The 13,223-nt window shown below is 43.6% G+C and overlaps 1 protein-coding gene across 4 annotated transcripts in view; it reads right to left on the minus strand.

Moving 5' to 3' along the window:
* TBKBP1 (TBK1 binding protein 1) overlaps positions 1 to 13,223 on the minus strand; it is a 332,178-nt gene that overhangs the window by 142,002 nt on the left and 176,953 nt on the right. For all 4 annotated transcript variants that reach the window (XM_078645597.1, XM_078645593.1, XM_078645595.1 and 1 more), the window contains exon 7: positions 8,372 to 8,433. In XM_078645597.1, coding sequence (XP_078501723.1) covers positions 8,372 to 8,433 — 62 coding nt within the window. The remainder of the gene's footprint in view (positions 1 to 8,371; positions 8,434 to 13,223) is intronic.

The raw sequence follows: 13,223 nt of genomic DNA on the forward strand, positions 1-13,223 counted from the left end.
CATTGAAACAATATTAAGAATTCATTAGCATCAACTTCCAGCAAGAATACTCTGCTTCAAAAAAAGCTGCAAGAACACTGAGCAATCAAAGATACAGCAAGACTGCCCCACAAAAAAGAACGCTGTGCCATCAAAATCACAGCAGAAATAATGACCATCCTAAGCAAAGCAAGAATACTGTGTTAACTTAACAGCAAAACAAAATGAGAGAAAATAATAAACGCCCAAGATATTGTGCCATCAAAAAAATACTTTGAAAATAAAATCACAACACTCCGGTTACCAAAACCCTCGGCCGATAAGGATAAGGAATCATTAAATCCATAGCCATTGAAACACAGCTGGACTAAAGTACCCTTAAATCGACAAAATGAATGCAAACACAAAATGGCTGTGAGGGTACTGTGTCATCAAAGGTACGGCAAGAACACAGTGACGAGATAAACTCACCTTAGACGTCAGCCCACCAGACCACATCCAGAGACTATACCATTAACGCTAAACCATAAAAGAGGCCAGGCCACCATCCAATGCCAATTACACTTTGACATCAACACCACAGCAAAGATAATATACTACCAGAGCATAACAAGAACATGTGCCAACAAACCTATTGCAGAGACTGTCACGAACCCCACACTAAAAATACTAACCATGAAAACCACTGCAGCCGACAACATGCCACCTTGAACAATGAAGTTTACAACAAACTTCCTGCCCATACGTTAATGAGCAAGGGTTCCCCAACCCTTTCTGGATAGGGGTGACCCCCAGAATGTATTGCCCCACCCGCTGATATATTACATGCTTATTTTGTCCTACAGCTTGGGAAATGTAATTGACCATTATACAAGTCAGTCTCACCTCCTTGTTTTGGCTTCTGTTATATCTCTTCATCTTTTTAGTAGTTGCTTCAAGGCGTATAAACAAAAGATCTACTCTGACATACATTTGCCAGGCTAGGAGCGTGATACACAGATTCCTACATTACTGTTATGTCTATTCACGAATGATATCCCAATTCCATCTTGCATGATGTTAGATCTGTATAAAACCTAATAAAGCAGATTTAAAAATAAATAAATAAATGAAAATCACTGCAAGAATGGTTTGCCATGAAAGCCCAGTCATGTATTCAGTGCCACAAACACCATAGGTGGGAGACTGTGTAATCGTAACCACAACAAGAATGTGTGTCGCCAAGTTCAAAACAAGAATTCTCAGCAAAGAAAGCCATATTAGGAATACTGTGTCAAGAAAACAACCGCAGGAGAGTGAGGCCACTAAAACCACATTAAAAATAATCGGGTACTTTGAAGTTATACAGATAAAGCAATGGCCCGAAAAATATTCACTTAAACTTACAGCAGGATTGCCTGACCACTGAATGCAATGTGCAGTTTAATCTATGACGTGCCAGTCAGACCACCAAGACTACAGCCATGCTCTCCCAACAAAATCACACTGTTAAGTACCATTTCACGGCTCACCTGTGAACCCTGTACATCAGCAACCACAGCAGCTGCCACAGCCCGGCCAGGGTGATACACCTAGAATACCAATGAGAGCCCTTTTGGCGGGCCCTTGTAGTCACCGCACACCCACTCCACGCAAAACTCCTTCAGCGATTGGCCATGACTCAAGGGGTTTCAAAGTGACTACACATACTCTTTCACACCCTCAGTTTTGTTTTAACACCTCAATAAGCCTTGTTCGTATTGCTGAATTAGATGATATATAGGTGCTGGGCTTCAGATATTTTTAGGAGCCCACTGCCGGTATTGCCAAATACCAAAACTGCCTAGTCTTGATTCTACAACCTGCCTATTTTAGACAGTCCTACACTTGCTGTCTCTACCTCACACTTGCAAGTTCTTATTTTCTTCACACATACCCTCTTACCACCCTTAGCCATATAGTGCTCGTAAGGGTAGCTTTTTTGTTTGTCAATAGCAAAATTAGGTTTAAAGAAAATATCAAAATTAGTTCATCAGGTAAACTACAAAATTGAGCTGATTTCGTGAATCAACACTGTCCCATTTCCTGTTCCAAACCGGAAATGTGGGATACACAGTGCTTCTGACTGATTCCTAGTAGCCAAACAACATGGTTCTAATACAGGCACCCAGTATGATTTGTTTAAACAATTGTCATTCATTTTGCTATTCATTCAGCATTGAGACTGGCAGTAGTTATCAAATCCATATAGCCGAAAACTACTTGTAACTATGCACAGAACGGTCACCTTGTAGTGATTCGTGGACCACTGTGAAATTAAAACCCGCATTAATTTATTTTGTACACATTGGGCTAGAAATCACTTCCGCTGCCTGAAAATATATTTTTTCGCAGCCCTAGTTGCTGAAACTCACAAGCACCTCTCCTCACCTATGTCCTGCCCTGCATTTCCATATTTTTGCACAAAATTGACCCACGTTTAAATTAACCATCACATGCTTTTGAGGAGCTATTCAAGTAAAACAGACTTAGTAGCGAGGCCAAGGACTACAGCCAATGACGAACTAACAGTGTATTCTAATACCCTGTTATTTCTTTGATGCCTGCAGTCGGTGTCTTTTATAAATATATAAGTTTGTATCTCCTGCCCTCTGCTGCATACTCCTGGAACACTTCTGAAAAGGGCACGTTTGACATTTTGTGATCTAGTGGCACAGTCACCAGAGAATGAGATGTGTTGCCGGCCACCTTTGCACCAGATTCCCCTTTATAGGTTTCATCTACAAGATGTTGGGAAATATACTGTGGGCTTACCAAGCACATACCGTGGCTTGGAGCCTACCCTCTGCTTACCATTTGTTGGGTTTCCTGTCACTCTCATTTTCCGCCTTCTTATTCGTGGCCCAGGTTGTCGTTGTTGTGTCAATCTTGTGTTTGTCCCTCCTATGAAGCATTGCCTCTTTACCTTCACTTTTGATTGGCTGGTGTCTATGCTGCCACAGCTTGCTTTTCAAGTACTACTTTCTTATTTTCAGTTAAGCACTCCATGAGAGTGGAGTATGCTTTTTCCAGCTGTCTCCCTTGTGTACTTCTCATCCCCTAAACTCTGTGTTGTTCTCCGTCATCTATGTGCTTGTCCCCAACCCGTCTATGTTGCTGTGTGCTCTTTTCTTCACCTGCTCCCCTTGCTTTCTCGCCTGTTAATTTTCCTCCACCCATCCATGCCCTCCATCTTGCTTCCGACCTCTCCTGGCTTGCTTACCCCGTTGCATCTACCCCTACCCCGTTGTTGCTTCCACCCCATTTTTTCCTCCACCAGCTTTAAAAAACAAAATACTTTAGCATGTTTTTTTTTCGTTTTAGTTACGATCCAACTCGGATTGGTAAGTAAACAGCGAACAAAAAGGCTTTGTCGTTTTGTAGGCATGCGTATGTGTGGTGAGCGCACCTACAAAATCCACACAGGTGTTCATGTCAAAGGTTCCTGTTTTTATTCTTTAGCCATGCTGCACACCATCCAGGGTGCTGTGCAGCATGACTGAGAAACATTGGCAAAGCCAATTTGTCCCAAAGGCACAACCGGTTAGCTTTTATATACTGTTTTAAGGCCCTCTGCCTGCCTGCCTGCATGAATATAACAAAACCGACACATGAGCTGCATGCACATGCAAACCACATACACAGGAAAACATGCTTGTCAGGCCTGAGGCTCAGCTAGCTGATAGTGAGAGATCAGATTCTTAGCCAATCAGATATATGTCAGCTGTTTAGCCTTTCGACCCCTGAGCCAGTGGACCACCTGTAAGTAGATTGAGTTATTGATGTCTGAACTGCAGAGCTCTGGGACAGAAAGTTGTTCCATACCAAACACCACTACCACAGACCAGCACAGTATTGGTCTGTGTACCTGCTGGAGCAGGCATTAAAGTTAAGAGTACAACCCTGCACCCAGCCGAAGGTAGGCTGCTGAGCATAATAAGATGTCTGTGAGAAATGCAGAAAATGAGGGGATCCAGCCAGACCCAGCAGCTGTTACTGAACTGAATTCACTATCCGGGCCAACCCTAAAGAAATATCCTATTAAATATGCGGCATTTGTCACTATGTAATCTGCCAACACTGGAAGACATTCAGAGGCCACCCACACTTTGTCTGCTTTAAGTTCAGAGCCGCCACTTGCAGATGGGGAAGGAGGTTTCCTATTTTCACCTCAAGCTGTGCCCAAAACAAATGCCTCACTTAAAGGGCTATCAGCATGCCTATTGTTCATCCACGCTGGGAGATAGCTGGAACCCAACACCTTGACGACTATGTCTTAGAGGAGAACACAGACCCTCAACATGTTGTCCCTTCACAAGTGCTCTGGAGACAGGCTATGATTTGGAGGCAGGTTTCTGACTTTCCAACTTCATCTGTAAGTGATATACAAGCACTGCGAAAAACGTCAGATGTTTCTCCCTTTGTGGAGAAGTGTGGCTCACTGGTTAGAGCAGGCAGACCCTGAAGCAGAGGTCAGACCCGGGACCAGGGTTCAATTCCCGACGCGGCAGGGTCTTGAGCTCAAATGTCCATGGACTCGATAATTCTCGCTTCGGTGCCTGACCTAATCATGGGTTCACACTCTGCAACTCTGGGCATTAAGCTTGCTTAATCTCCACAACGGCCCCCCTGCGGCGGGATGCCTGGCTTTCACCTTGGGGATGCCCTGGAGGGGCTATCTCACAGGGAAAAGCCAGGACGGGTTCCCAAGGCAAGCGCGGAGATACCCCTTCGGGGGTCGATTCAGGCGCTATATAAGAAACATAATAATAATAATAATAATGATAATAATACCATTTTGTATATTAGTTTTTTATTTCATTTCTTATCCCAATGTAGTGTGTCAGGGAGCTTTACATCGAACTGATATTATACCAAAGCAATATATAAATCAAGTGCATAAATCAATATATAAGAAATGTGTTTAATACGAAAATGAAAGTTACAAAGTGCAGGAGTCACATACTCTAGTCTAACCTGATAGAAGTTGTATGTTAAGAGCGCTTGTTCTTTGGAAATGCAAAGGCATACGTGTGTGAGGTCTACAGAAATCAGAGGTTGGGGTTATCCATACTACCATACTAATATGTCTTTATCCCTTTCTAAATGATCTCCTTGGCTAGTAACGGAAATCCAGGGAAATAATTTCAAGATTCTTGCAGTTTACATGAGCTCCGTTATGCTGATTCATAACTCATTGTGTTCCTTAACAAAGATTGTAACTTATAACCTGCAAGTAATGCATGGGTCACTGACAAATGCACTAAATTAACCCACTCAGCTATCTACATGAGACACTAATCAGTAACCTGCATATTACGTGTTGTGATGTGCACGAGGCATATTCACTTTCTATGTTAGATTATGTTGAGTCAGGCCTGTGACTCAAATGCAAGCAGATCTCTCCTGACATATCAGAGTTATCTTACTGCTATTATACCCTGGATATTGCTGGGTACGCAAAGGTCTCTCCAGCAAGTGACTTGACCCGTAAGATGTTTTAATATTAAGCCTGTCAGTGACCAGTTACCAAGGACATGTTTACTGTGGCATTTGTCCTCATTGCCAATGTCTTTGGGACAGAGTTTTTGAAAACAACATGTGTAATTTGATTGTCATTTGCCACTCCTCATGACTCTACTTCCTTTCCGCTGTCACCCCATACCCCCCAATTTACGGGATGCCAGAATCTTTCTTTAATTTGTCTAGCTTTGTTCGTCTTCCTGCTGTACCAGCACCCGTATGTGTGAGCAGCCCGTGCACATAACGCGGAGCAGTGCTCATGTGTTGTGCAAGCACAGCTGAGCGATAAGGAATATGTCCTGCAGCCTGTGCTTTGTGCCTCGGTGGCAGCAATCGGGGTTTGGGCACGCTGCTGGCTTCAATCCTGTTTTAGTGACCCCCGCTCCGAGGATAACTGCTAATGGTATGGTGTATTCTCACATAATTCCATCACTGTGGTCAGAGGAAGATTGAAATGATTGTTTGTCCCCATAGGGGATAGATTGCCTCAGCTGAAGAGGAGAAGGATGGCAAAAACTCATCCTCAACCACTAGCCAATCAAAACAAGATATCGATCTTTTTGCTCCGTGCTGGCATCTCTGCCATCCACCCTCCATCTCCTCTTGGGGAAGGCAAACCAGAGCAACCACCAGAGGCTAACAGAGAGGTGAACAGCAGCTCCCTGTCGCCAGTGTTATGATAGAGCTGTGGCCTCGGGGAGGAGGCTCTGTCAGAATGTGCCCTCCTAGCCTGGTTGGTCCTCTTAAGGTGGGTGTGGCTGAAGAGCCCCAGTCAGGGCGAAACTGGTTTAGGGAAGCTTGTGTTATGGTTCAGGGAGGAGCTGGCCTGGGATTTGGACTGGACTGTCCCTTTTGGTGCAGGGTCAAAGCTGATTAGTAGATGTCTGGGTTCAAACTGAGCTGTCATGTGGACAAAAAAGATGATGGGTTGGAATGCTACTCTGAGCAAAATGCTAAATGGCTGTGAAACCAGCTCTGACTTTAAATCCAGAGTTCGCAACCGGCATACTTTGGCAAAGTGGTAAAACCAGGATTAAACGTCAAGCCTTCTAGCGCCATGGCTAACACTTTACTACTGTCCCAAGTCTAGCAGTGGAGGTTGTGTGTGTCAGCACAGCTCAGTGAATTGCACATCTATTTTGGGGGTATTTGTCAAGGATTTTTTATCGCACTTGCTACAGTAACTGAGCCTGTTTCGACACACTCCGAATGTTTACAGATCAGAGTCTCAAGGCATAAGGCGATTGTTAAGCTTACGATTCTATTTCATTCCAAAATGCTTTGTCCACTTGACTCACCAAAGGTAGCAATAGCAAGTAGAGAAGGCTAATGCCAGGGTGTGGTAGAGCGATGGCAACTCAGACACAGCATAACACAGTATTCTCAAATCAATGACTCTCCTAGACACTAGGAGATTATTTAGGGGGTAGTACAGAATTAAAACTCTCAAATTAACTCAACAACTCACTGTCCACACCATGTACATGCTGCACTTCCACTACGTACTCTTCACACATCCCTTTGACCACCACCCTGCTGCCATCACACCACAAACCATACCTCTAGGCCCAGGAAAAATGTTTGCAAGTTCCCATGCCTTAGCACAAAACTCTGAGAGGCACTGAAGGTAGATGTGATTAACCCTCCCCATTCTCTTAACAGCACTGATTGGGGTGGCTTGAGGGGGGAGGAGGAGAAATATGTTCTGGTTGGGGCCACATTCTCTAGGCAGAATTCAAATCCACACCTAAGCTCATTAGCAGCCCACTTAAAGACCATGTTAGGGGGATGAATATGTGGCAAATGGGCAATGCCTTCTAGAAAAAGTGAGGTGCGTTTACAGATATGGAGGACAGTGGTAACTCTTTGGGTGTCCCAAACGAGTCGTTTGCCTAATGAGGAGTCACAAGAAGAAGGGAATTATCCTATCATTCCCGTCCCTTCTACCGCCCAGACAATGCCTGACTGGCATGAATTTGTATCGGTGTAATGTGGCACTCTGCGACATAATGTGGTGATTGAGGTGTGCAGTGGAGTTGGTGTGGTGTAGTGTTAGAGGTGTCCTATTGTTTAGTGTAGTTCAGTGGCATGCAGTGTGGAATGGTTTGTATGAAGTTTGCATTTATGATATGTGGTACCACCATGGTATTTGGTAATATGGCATTATAAGGTGTAGCAGTTTGCAATACCTTGCACCTTCTCCTTCGAACCCGTCCCCAGTTTACCTTCCTTCCAAAAGGCTCTGGAAAGAACATTATTCAAAAGCACCCCTCGTGCATAAACAGGCCCTTCACTGGACTACTCTCTCCTCCTTACCATGTATGGGTCGGTATCAAGCTCCCATCCACTTCTTATTTAGAATTTGCATCTACCCGAGTGTATCTTTTTCTGGATTTCTTCCTCACAGACTGCATTCATAGAGGATATACACTCCCTCTTCTCGACTCCAACAATCTCCGGACCTTTTCTAAAATTCAGCCAAGATATTACATTGGCGAAGGAAACAAATATCCAAGGCATAGGGTAAGATGCTATTAAGAACTAGAAGCAGCAAAGAGGTAGGTCTCACCATCCCCAGGCATCGTTTACCCAATCATCAACCGAAATACAAAACACGGAATCTTGAGAGAATTTGCGTACTACCCCAGGAAACAGTTACTAACCTCTGACAATATTTTTTCAGCTTCATGTCTTGTATACATTTCCATCCTTTAGGTACTCCTGACACCTAGTGGTTGCATTGAGAATAGGTGCATATGATTTTAAAAACTGGCTACTAGATACTATGTTTTCTTAAAGCCCTTGCATGTCATAAAAGCAATAGATAGGAGATATATAAAAAACCACTTACTGGTCATCACCCACTTTCTTCAGCCATGCCACCTCCCGCTCCGACTGGCTGGAGGCCAGCTCCTGGGGGGGAAAAACAAGAATGTCTGTCTCTAAAAGTCCTTCCTTCACCTGTCAAAGCTCACCCTGTCCTGATACACTAAATGCATCCACCCCTAGCCTAGATGAGAAAACAAGATTTGATGGGGCAACTATTTTTTTATTTGTAATTTTCTTAAGCGGGAACCAGACCAAGAAGAAGAGTGCTTTACCTAGAGAGTGTTGCTGCAATAAATATAGAGTTTATCCAGAAAGGCACATGAGAAAATGTTCAAATGTACGTTGAAACAATAAAATGCACATATTATAAAAAGAGTATTTAGGAGCGTATCTGGGGAAAAATCATAAAAAACAAGTAAAAAATGCTGAATAACACTAAAAATTAACAACTGCAAATTGCAAAAGCAGAATGCAAGATCCATTGTCAATGGGGAGAGAAATGTGAATATTTGAGAATGCGGGACAGTGGCAAGAGGGATGTACCTAAAGAGAAGTTAACAGAGAAGATATTGTGTTATCAAACTCAAAATTTGTGCCAAACCCTACCTGAGCAAAAATCAGCATATGTAAGATGAACAAAGAGAATGTATACATATGGACAAAACCTCTGGTGCGATCGCTTCCTGGCTGGCTCTTTAGCTTCCTTACATGGAAACACCTACCATCCCCTGAAAAATCGGCCTCCTTCTCAACTGACCTCCTGGACTTGGCACAATTCATTGTGGACAATATGAATAAATTGGCTACTACCAACTGATCGAGTCTCCCATGCACAATCTATGGGTCCTTTTCTTTCAAGTCCCAAATCTGGCCTTACTAGCTGGTCGTCATTATCCAGGTCAGGAATCGAGGCTGGAGTGCTTGCTTACCGCTTAAAACTGGATGAGCGTGGGGCAGTGAGAGTCCACACCGGCTTGCGCAGAGTCTTTTTTCAGGGAAGGAGAGGCTGGTGGTTGCACAGTATTGGCGCTGTCTTAAATGAGGCTTTCTGTTATAATACCGGCAATGGACTACAATACCCAGCTGACCATGAGCTCCTGTATAGTCTGGAGCGATGGTGGCCATCTTGGATATCTGGTTATAACTTCCCTTGTGGCCCACAGCATCTTTGTTAGGCAATCATGACACAATGCTACGGCACGAAAGGACCTTACTAACCGGATCTTACGTTTTCCTTACCAAGAGCCACTTGTTTTCCTACAGATTGGTATAGAGATTACAGAGAAGTATTTCAGAAAAAAGTGTTACTGGTGGAAGTGGACTTTAAACTACTTTTAATCACTTTTATGAATTCATCTAAGACTGGGGGTTGTTGTGATGGAACACAAAGTATTCTTAGCCTGGACGATTGCTCATGCTGTGAATGAACAGGCTTAAGGGTATTAGAGTACTAGTATATTTACACAAATTGCAAAGACCAGAAAACAGCAGGATATTAACATTGCTGACTATTATGTAGTGCTACAGCAGTCAAGTGGAAGCTATCATTATATGGCAAGCTACTACAGAAATATCCTTCGGGGCTGATTTATAGGTTGGTGGCAAGGATACTCTGTCGCAACAGCGACAGAGTATCCTTGCCACCAACATAATGGTCCGACAACCCAATTTATATGGGGGTGCACCTTTAGTGTAACCATTGCTGGGACTGCTCCATCTCTGCCACGTTTACACCCCTCCAATGGCCCAACAGAGTTAGGGGTGTAGAAGGTTGATCTCTATGTCCGCCCCCCGAATTTAGATGGGCGGACATACCGGACAGTTTTCACTGCTTTTCCCGCAAGAAAATGATGGGGTAAGGGACAGTGGAAACTGTCTAATACCCCCTCGCCTAGGGAGATAATGCACGGTGAGGGTGGCATTGTTTTTAATTGCAAAAAAGAAATCCCTCTTTGAAAATAAAATGTGTCTGTCTTGTTGGCAGAGCCGTGCGCCAAACTTAAAAAAGAATTGCCATGATGGTGGCTCCTGCCAAAGCTTGAGAAATGACCACATGCTTGGCAATCATTTCTAAATTTGGTGAGTGGGGACTCCGTGAGGGCAACAGAGTAATTTACCCCATTGCCCTGACGGACTTACCGGCAAGATATAAATCAGGCTGTGAGTCTTTGGATATCCACTGCACCCTGCAGACATCCTCGAACAGCAGACATGATGTGTCACTGTGGTGGAGTTCAGTGTCTTTGTTTTCTTTCCTATCTCATTCCTCTTTTTTAGTTTCTGCCAGTGGCCCTCATCTTCCACTGTATATGGTCCTTGTGGGGACAGTAAGATACGGAGGAGTGCATCGCTCCCACTGGATTTATTTTATCCCGAAAGTCAGACCGTCCTCTTATTCATTTTTACTGAAATTTTGTTCCTGTAAATTCCCCTCTTCCGCCACCATGGTTATGCAGGCTAAAAGCACCCCTCATGTTCTCCTTAACAATTGCTTCGGACATCCTTGATCGTCTTTTATACATCACCACTTCGGCTCTGAATTAACTTGTCTTTCACACAAAAGCGAATTTAAAATCCGCCAAAGCCAAACATAACAAATGGTTAATCAAAGAGCTCCAATTCTTAAAATACAAAAGTATATCTCAGTTAAGATGCTGGAAAGAGTCTTGCACACCCTGAAGGTACTCCTCATCACATCCATGAAAGAGGCAATAATGCAGAGCAAAAAATGCTTTGCCCATACTGAACTCACCAAAGCTGATACTCTCCAAAAGCACTCTTAAGTTTACCAAGAAATGATCACAGTCCTTTCAGCAATGCCTCTAGTGCAACCATCACAACAGCTGTGCAATGAACTTAGGTCCTTTTTACTAAACCCCCGAAGAGCTGGGCTCGCACGAACCCTTCTAGTTCTCCCATTCCTCTTCTTGCCAAGAAAATCAATTAACAGATTTACACCACCAAGCACCTGCTTGCTTCTATTGTCCCTATTAGAAGACAACGCACTCAACTGTATCAACAAATGTAAACTAGCTGCCACCCTTAATCCTGGCTAATCTGCTTTAAAGCAGATCATCGGAAACTTTGTCATCCATGTTGTAAGTTAATGTCCCAAAGCAATAACCACCTCAGTGACTTCCAGACAGGTTTCAGAGCACAGAGAGTCAGTGGCAGTGTCACAGTGAGCATCAGGGACACACTCCTTCTGCAATGGACAGTGGTCAAGGCTGTCCCTTGATTCTCTAAACCTGCCAGCAGCCCTTGATACATTTAGACTGCAACATGCCCCTCCCTAAACTGGAAACTAAGGGCTTTTTTTTAGAATTTGGCAGATTGAATACTCGGTCAAAACGTGTTGGATATCCCATCTGCCGCACTACAAGGGCCATAGGCTATAATGCACTCACAATATGGCAGACAAGATATCCACAATGTTTGCACTTTATCCCATCTGTAAACTTTAAGTGAGGCTTTAGGCTTGGACTGAGAAATGCTGTAGTCCAATGGTTGAGATCCTCCCTTTCAAGCAACATACATCAATGAAAACTCGGGCCGTTCATATGAGAAAAAAAATACTCATGCGACAGGTGTATGATAACAATACTCAAATACCCATTAGCGTCATGAAAGAATGAGAAAACAAAAAGGAAGTGTGCAACCGTCTCCAACATGTGCAGAACAATAGAAAACCGACCATTTTCTAGGTCTGAATGGCTCTAAAACCGAGATGCTTCCGCTAAACATTAGAGGTGTGGCAGAATCTGGCTTGTTTCTTTGGGCCCTCCTCCCACCCATTCTAGTCCAGTCAGCAATCTGGGAGTTATCTTCACCAGTGAGCTTTGGCAACTCAGGTGAACCCTGAAACGTCCTCAGTCACTTACATCTCCCCCCATGGGATTCATCTGCTTGGGCAAAGTGAAGGCCAGATTGTCCTTGTCATAGTAGTGGTTCTCTCACACATCAGTTATTGGAATGCACTTTGTAGGGACCTCTGAGCTAAAAGCATAGATGACCTACAGACAGCACTCACCTCTGCTCGCTAGCTCATCACTACGGCACAACAAAGGGTCAAAAATTAAATCCTGTGGCATGTACATGTGACAGCCCGGGCTACTCTTTCAAGCTATTCGTCCCATAAAGCCAAACTAAATGCCTAAGGTAGGACTCCCAACACTGTTTGTACTTGTGCCGCAAGACATTTAGCAAGGTTTGGGGGAAATGGCATACTTATTATGAATTTAATGACGACACTGGTGGGTCAACGGAGGTGGTCCTATCAGAGAGTGCCAGGAATTAAAACATTCATGGAGGGATTCAATATCAACTCACCCTAATGTTTAGGTATGGGGGCAGGGGTGCCTGGATTTGAAATCGTGCGTATCCTTCTGTGATAATGTTGTGTGCAATGTTTGGTGCCAATAAAAGACAAACAAAAGTTATTTTAAAAAAATCATGGAGCACTCTTGAAACTGTTTGAGAGCGGTCCTATGAACCAATATGGCTCCTCCCTCTGGGATTTTCTCCCACCACATCTTTGAAACTAACAAGAAATCTTTTCTTAAACTACTGAAGGCTCCAGCACTTCTTCTATGCAGGTACTGATCACTTTTGATCAATATAAAATATTTAAAACTTTTGTTTACAGCTTATTTGACTTTGGTTGAGATTGCTGGTCCCCAAACAAACTCATAGATCCTACAGTAAGAGGAGAGTGTGATGGAACTGTGGGATTGGGGGACAAAATGGAACAGGAAAGGAAAGAAAGTAGGAAACAGAGGAAGGGAGAGACGCGAAAAGGATGGATGGATGCATGGAGAAAAGAATGGAAGGGTGGATGGATGAAACATAAGGACAGAAAAGTATGAGAGAAGAAA

Source organism: Lissotriton helveticus, chromosome 5_1 (assembly GCF_964261635.1).
Source record: "Lissotriton helveticus chromosome 5_1, aLisHel1.1, whole genome shotgun sequence".
In the NCBI taxonomy this organism is placed as follows: domain Eukaryota; kingdom Metazoa; phylum Chordata; class Amphibia; order Caudata; family Salamandridae; genus Lissotriton; species Lissotriton helveticus.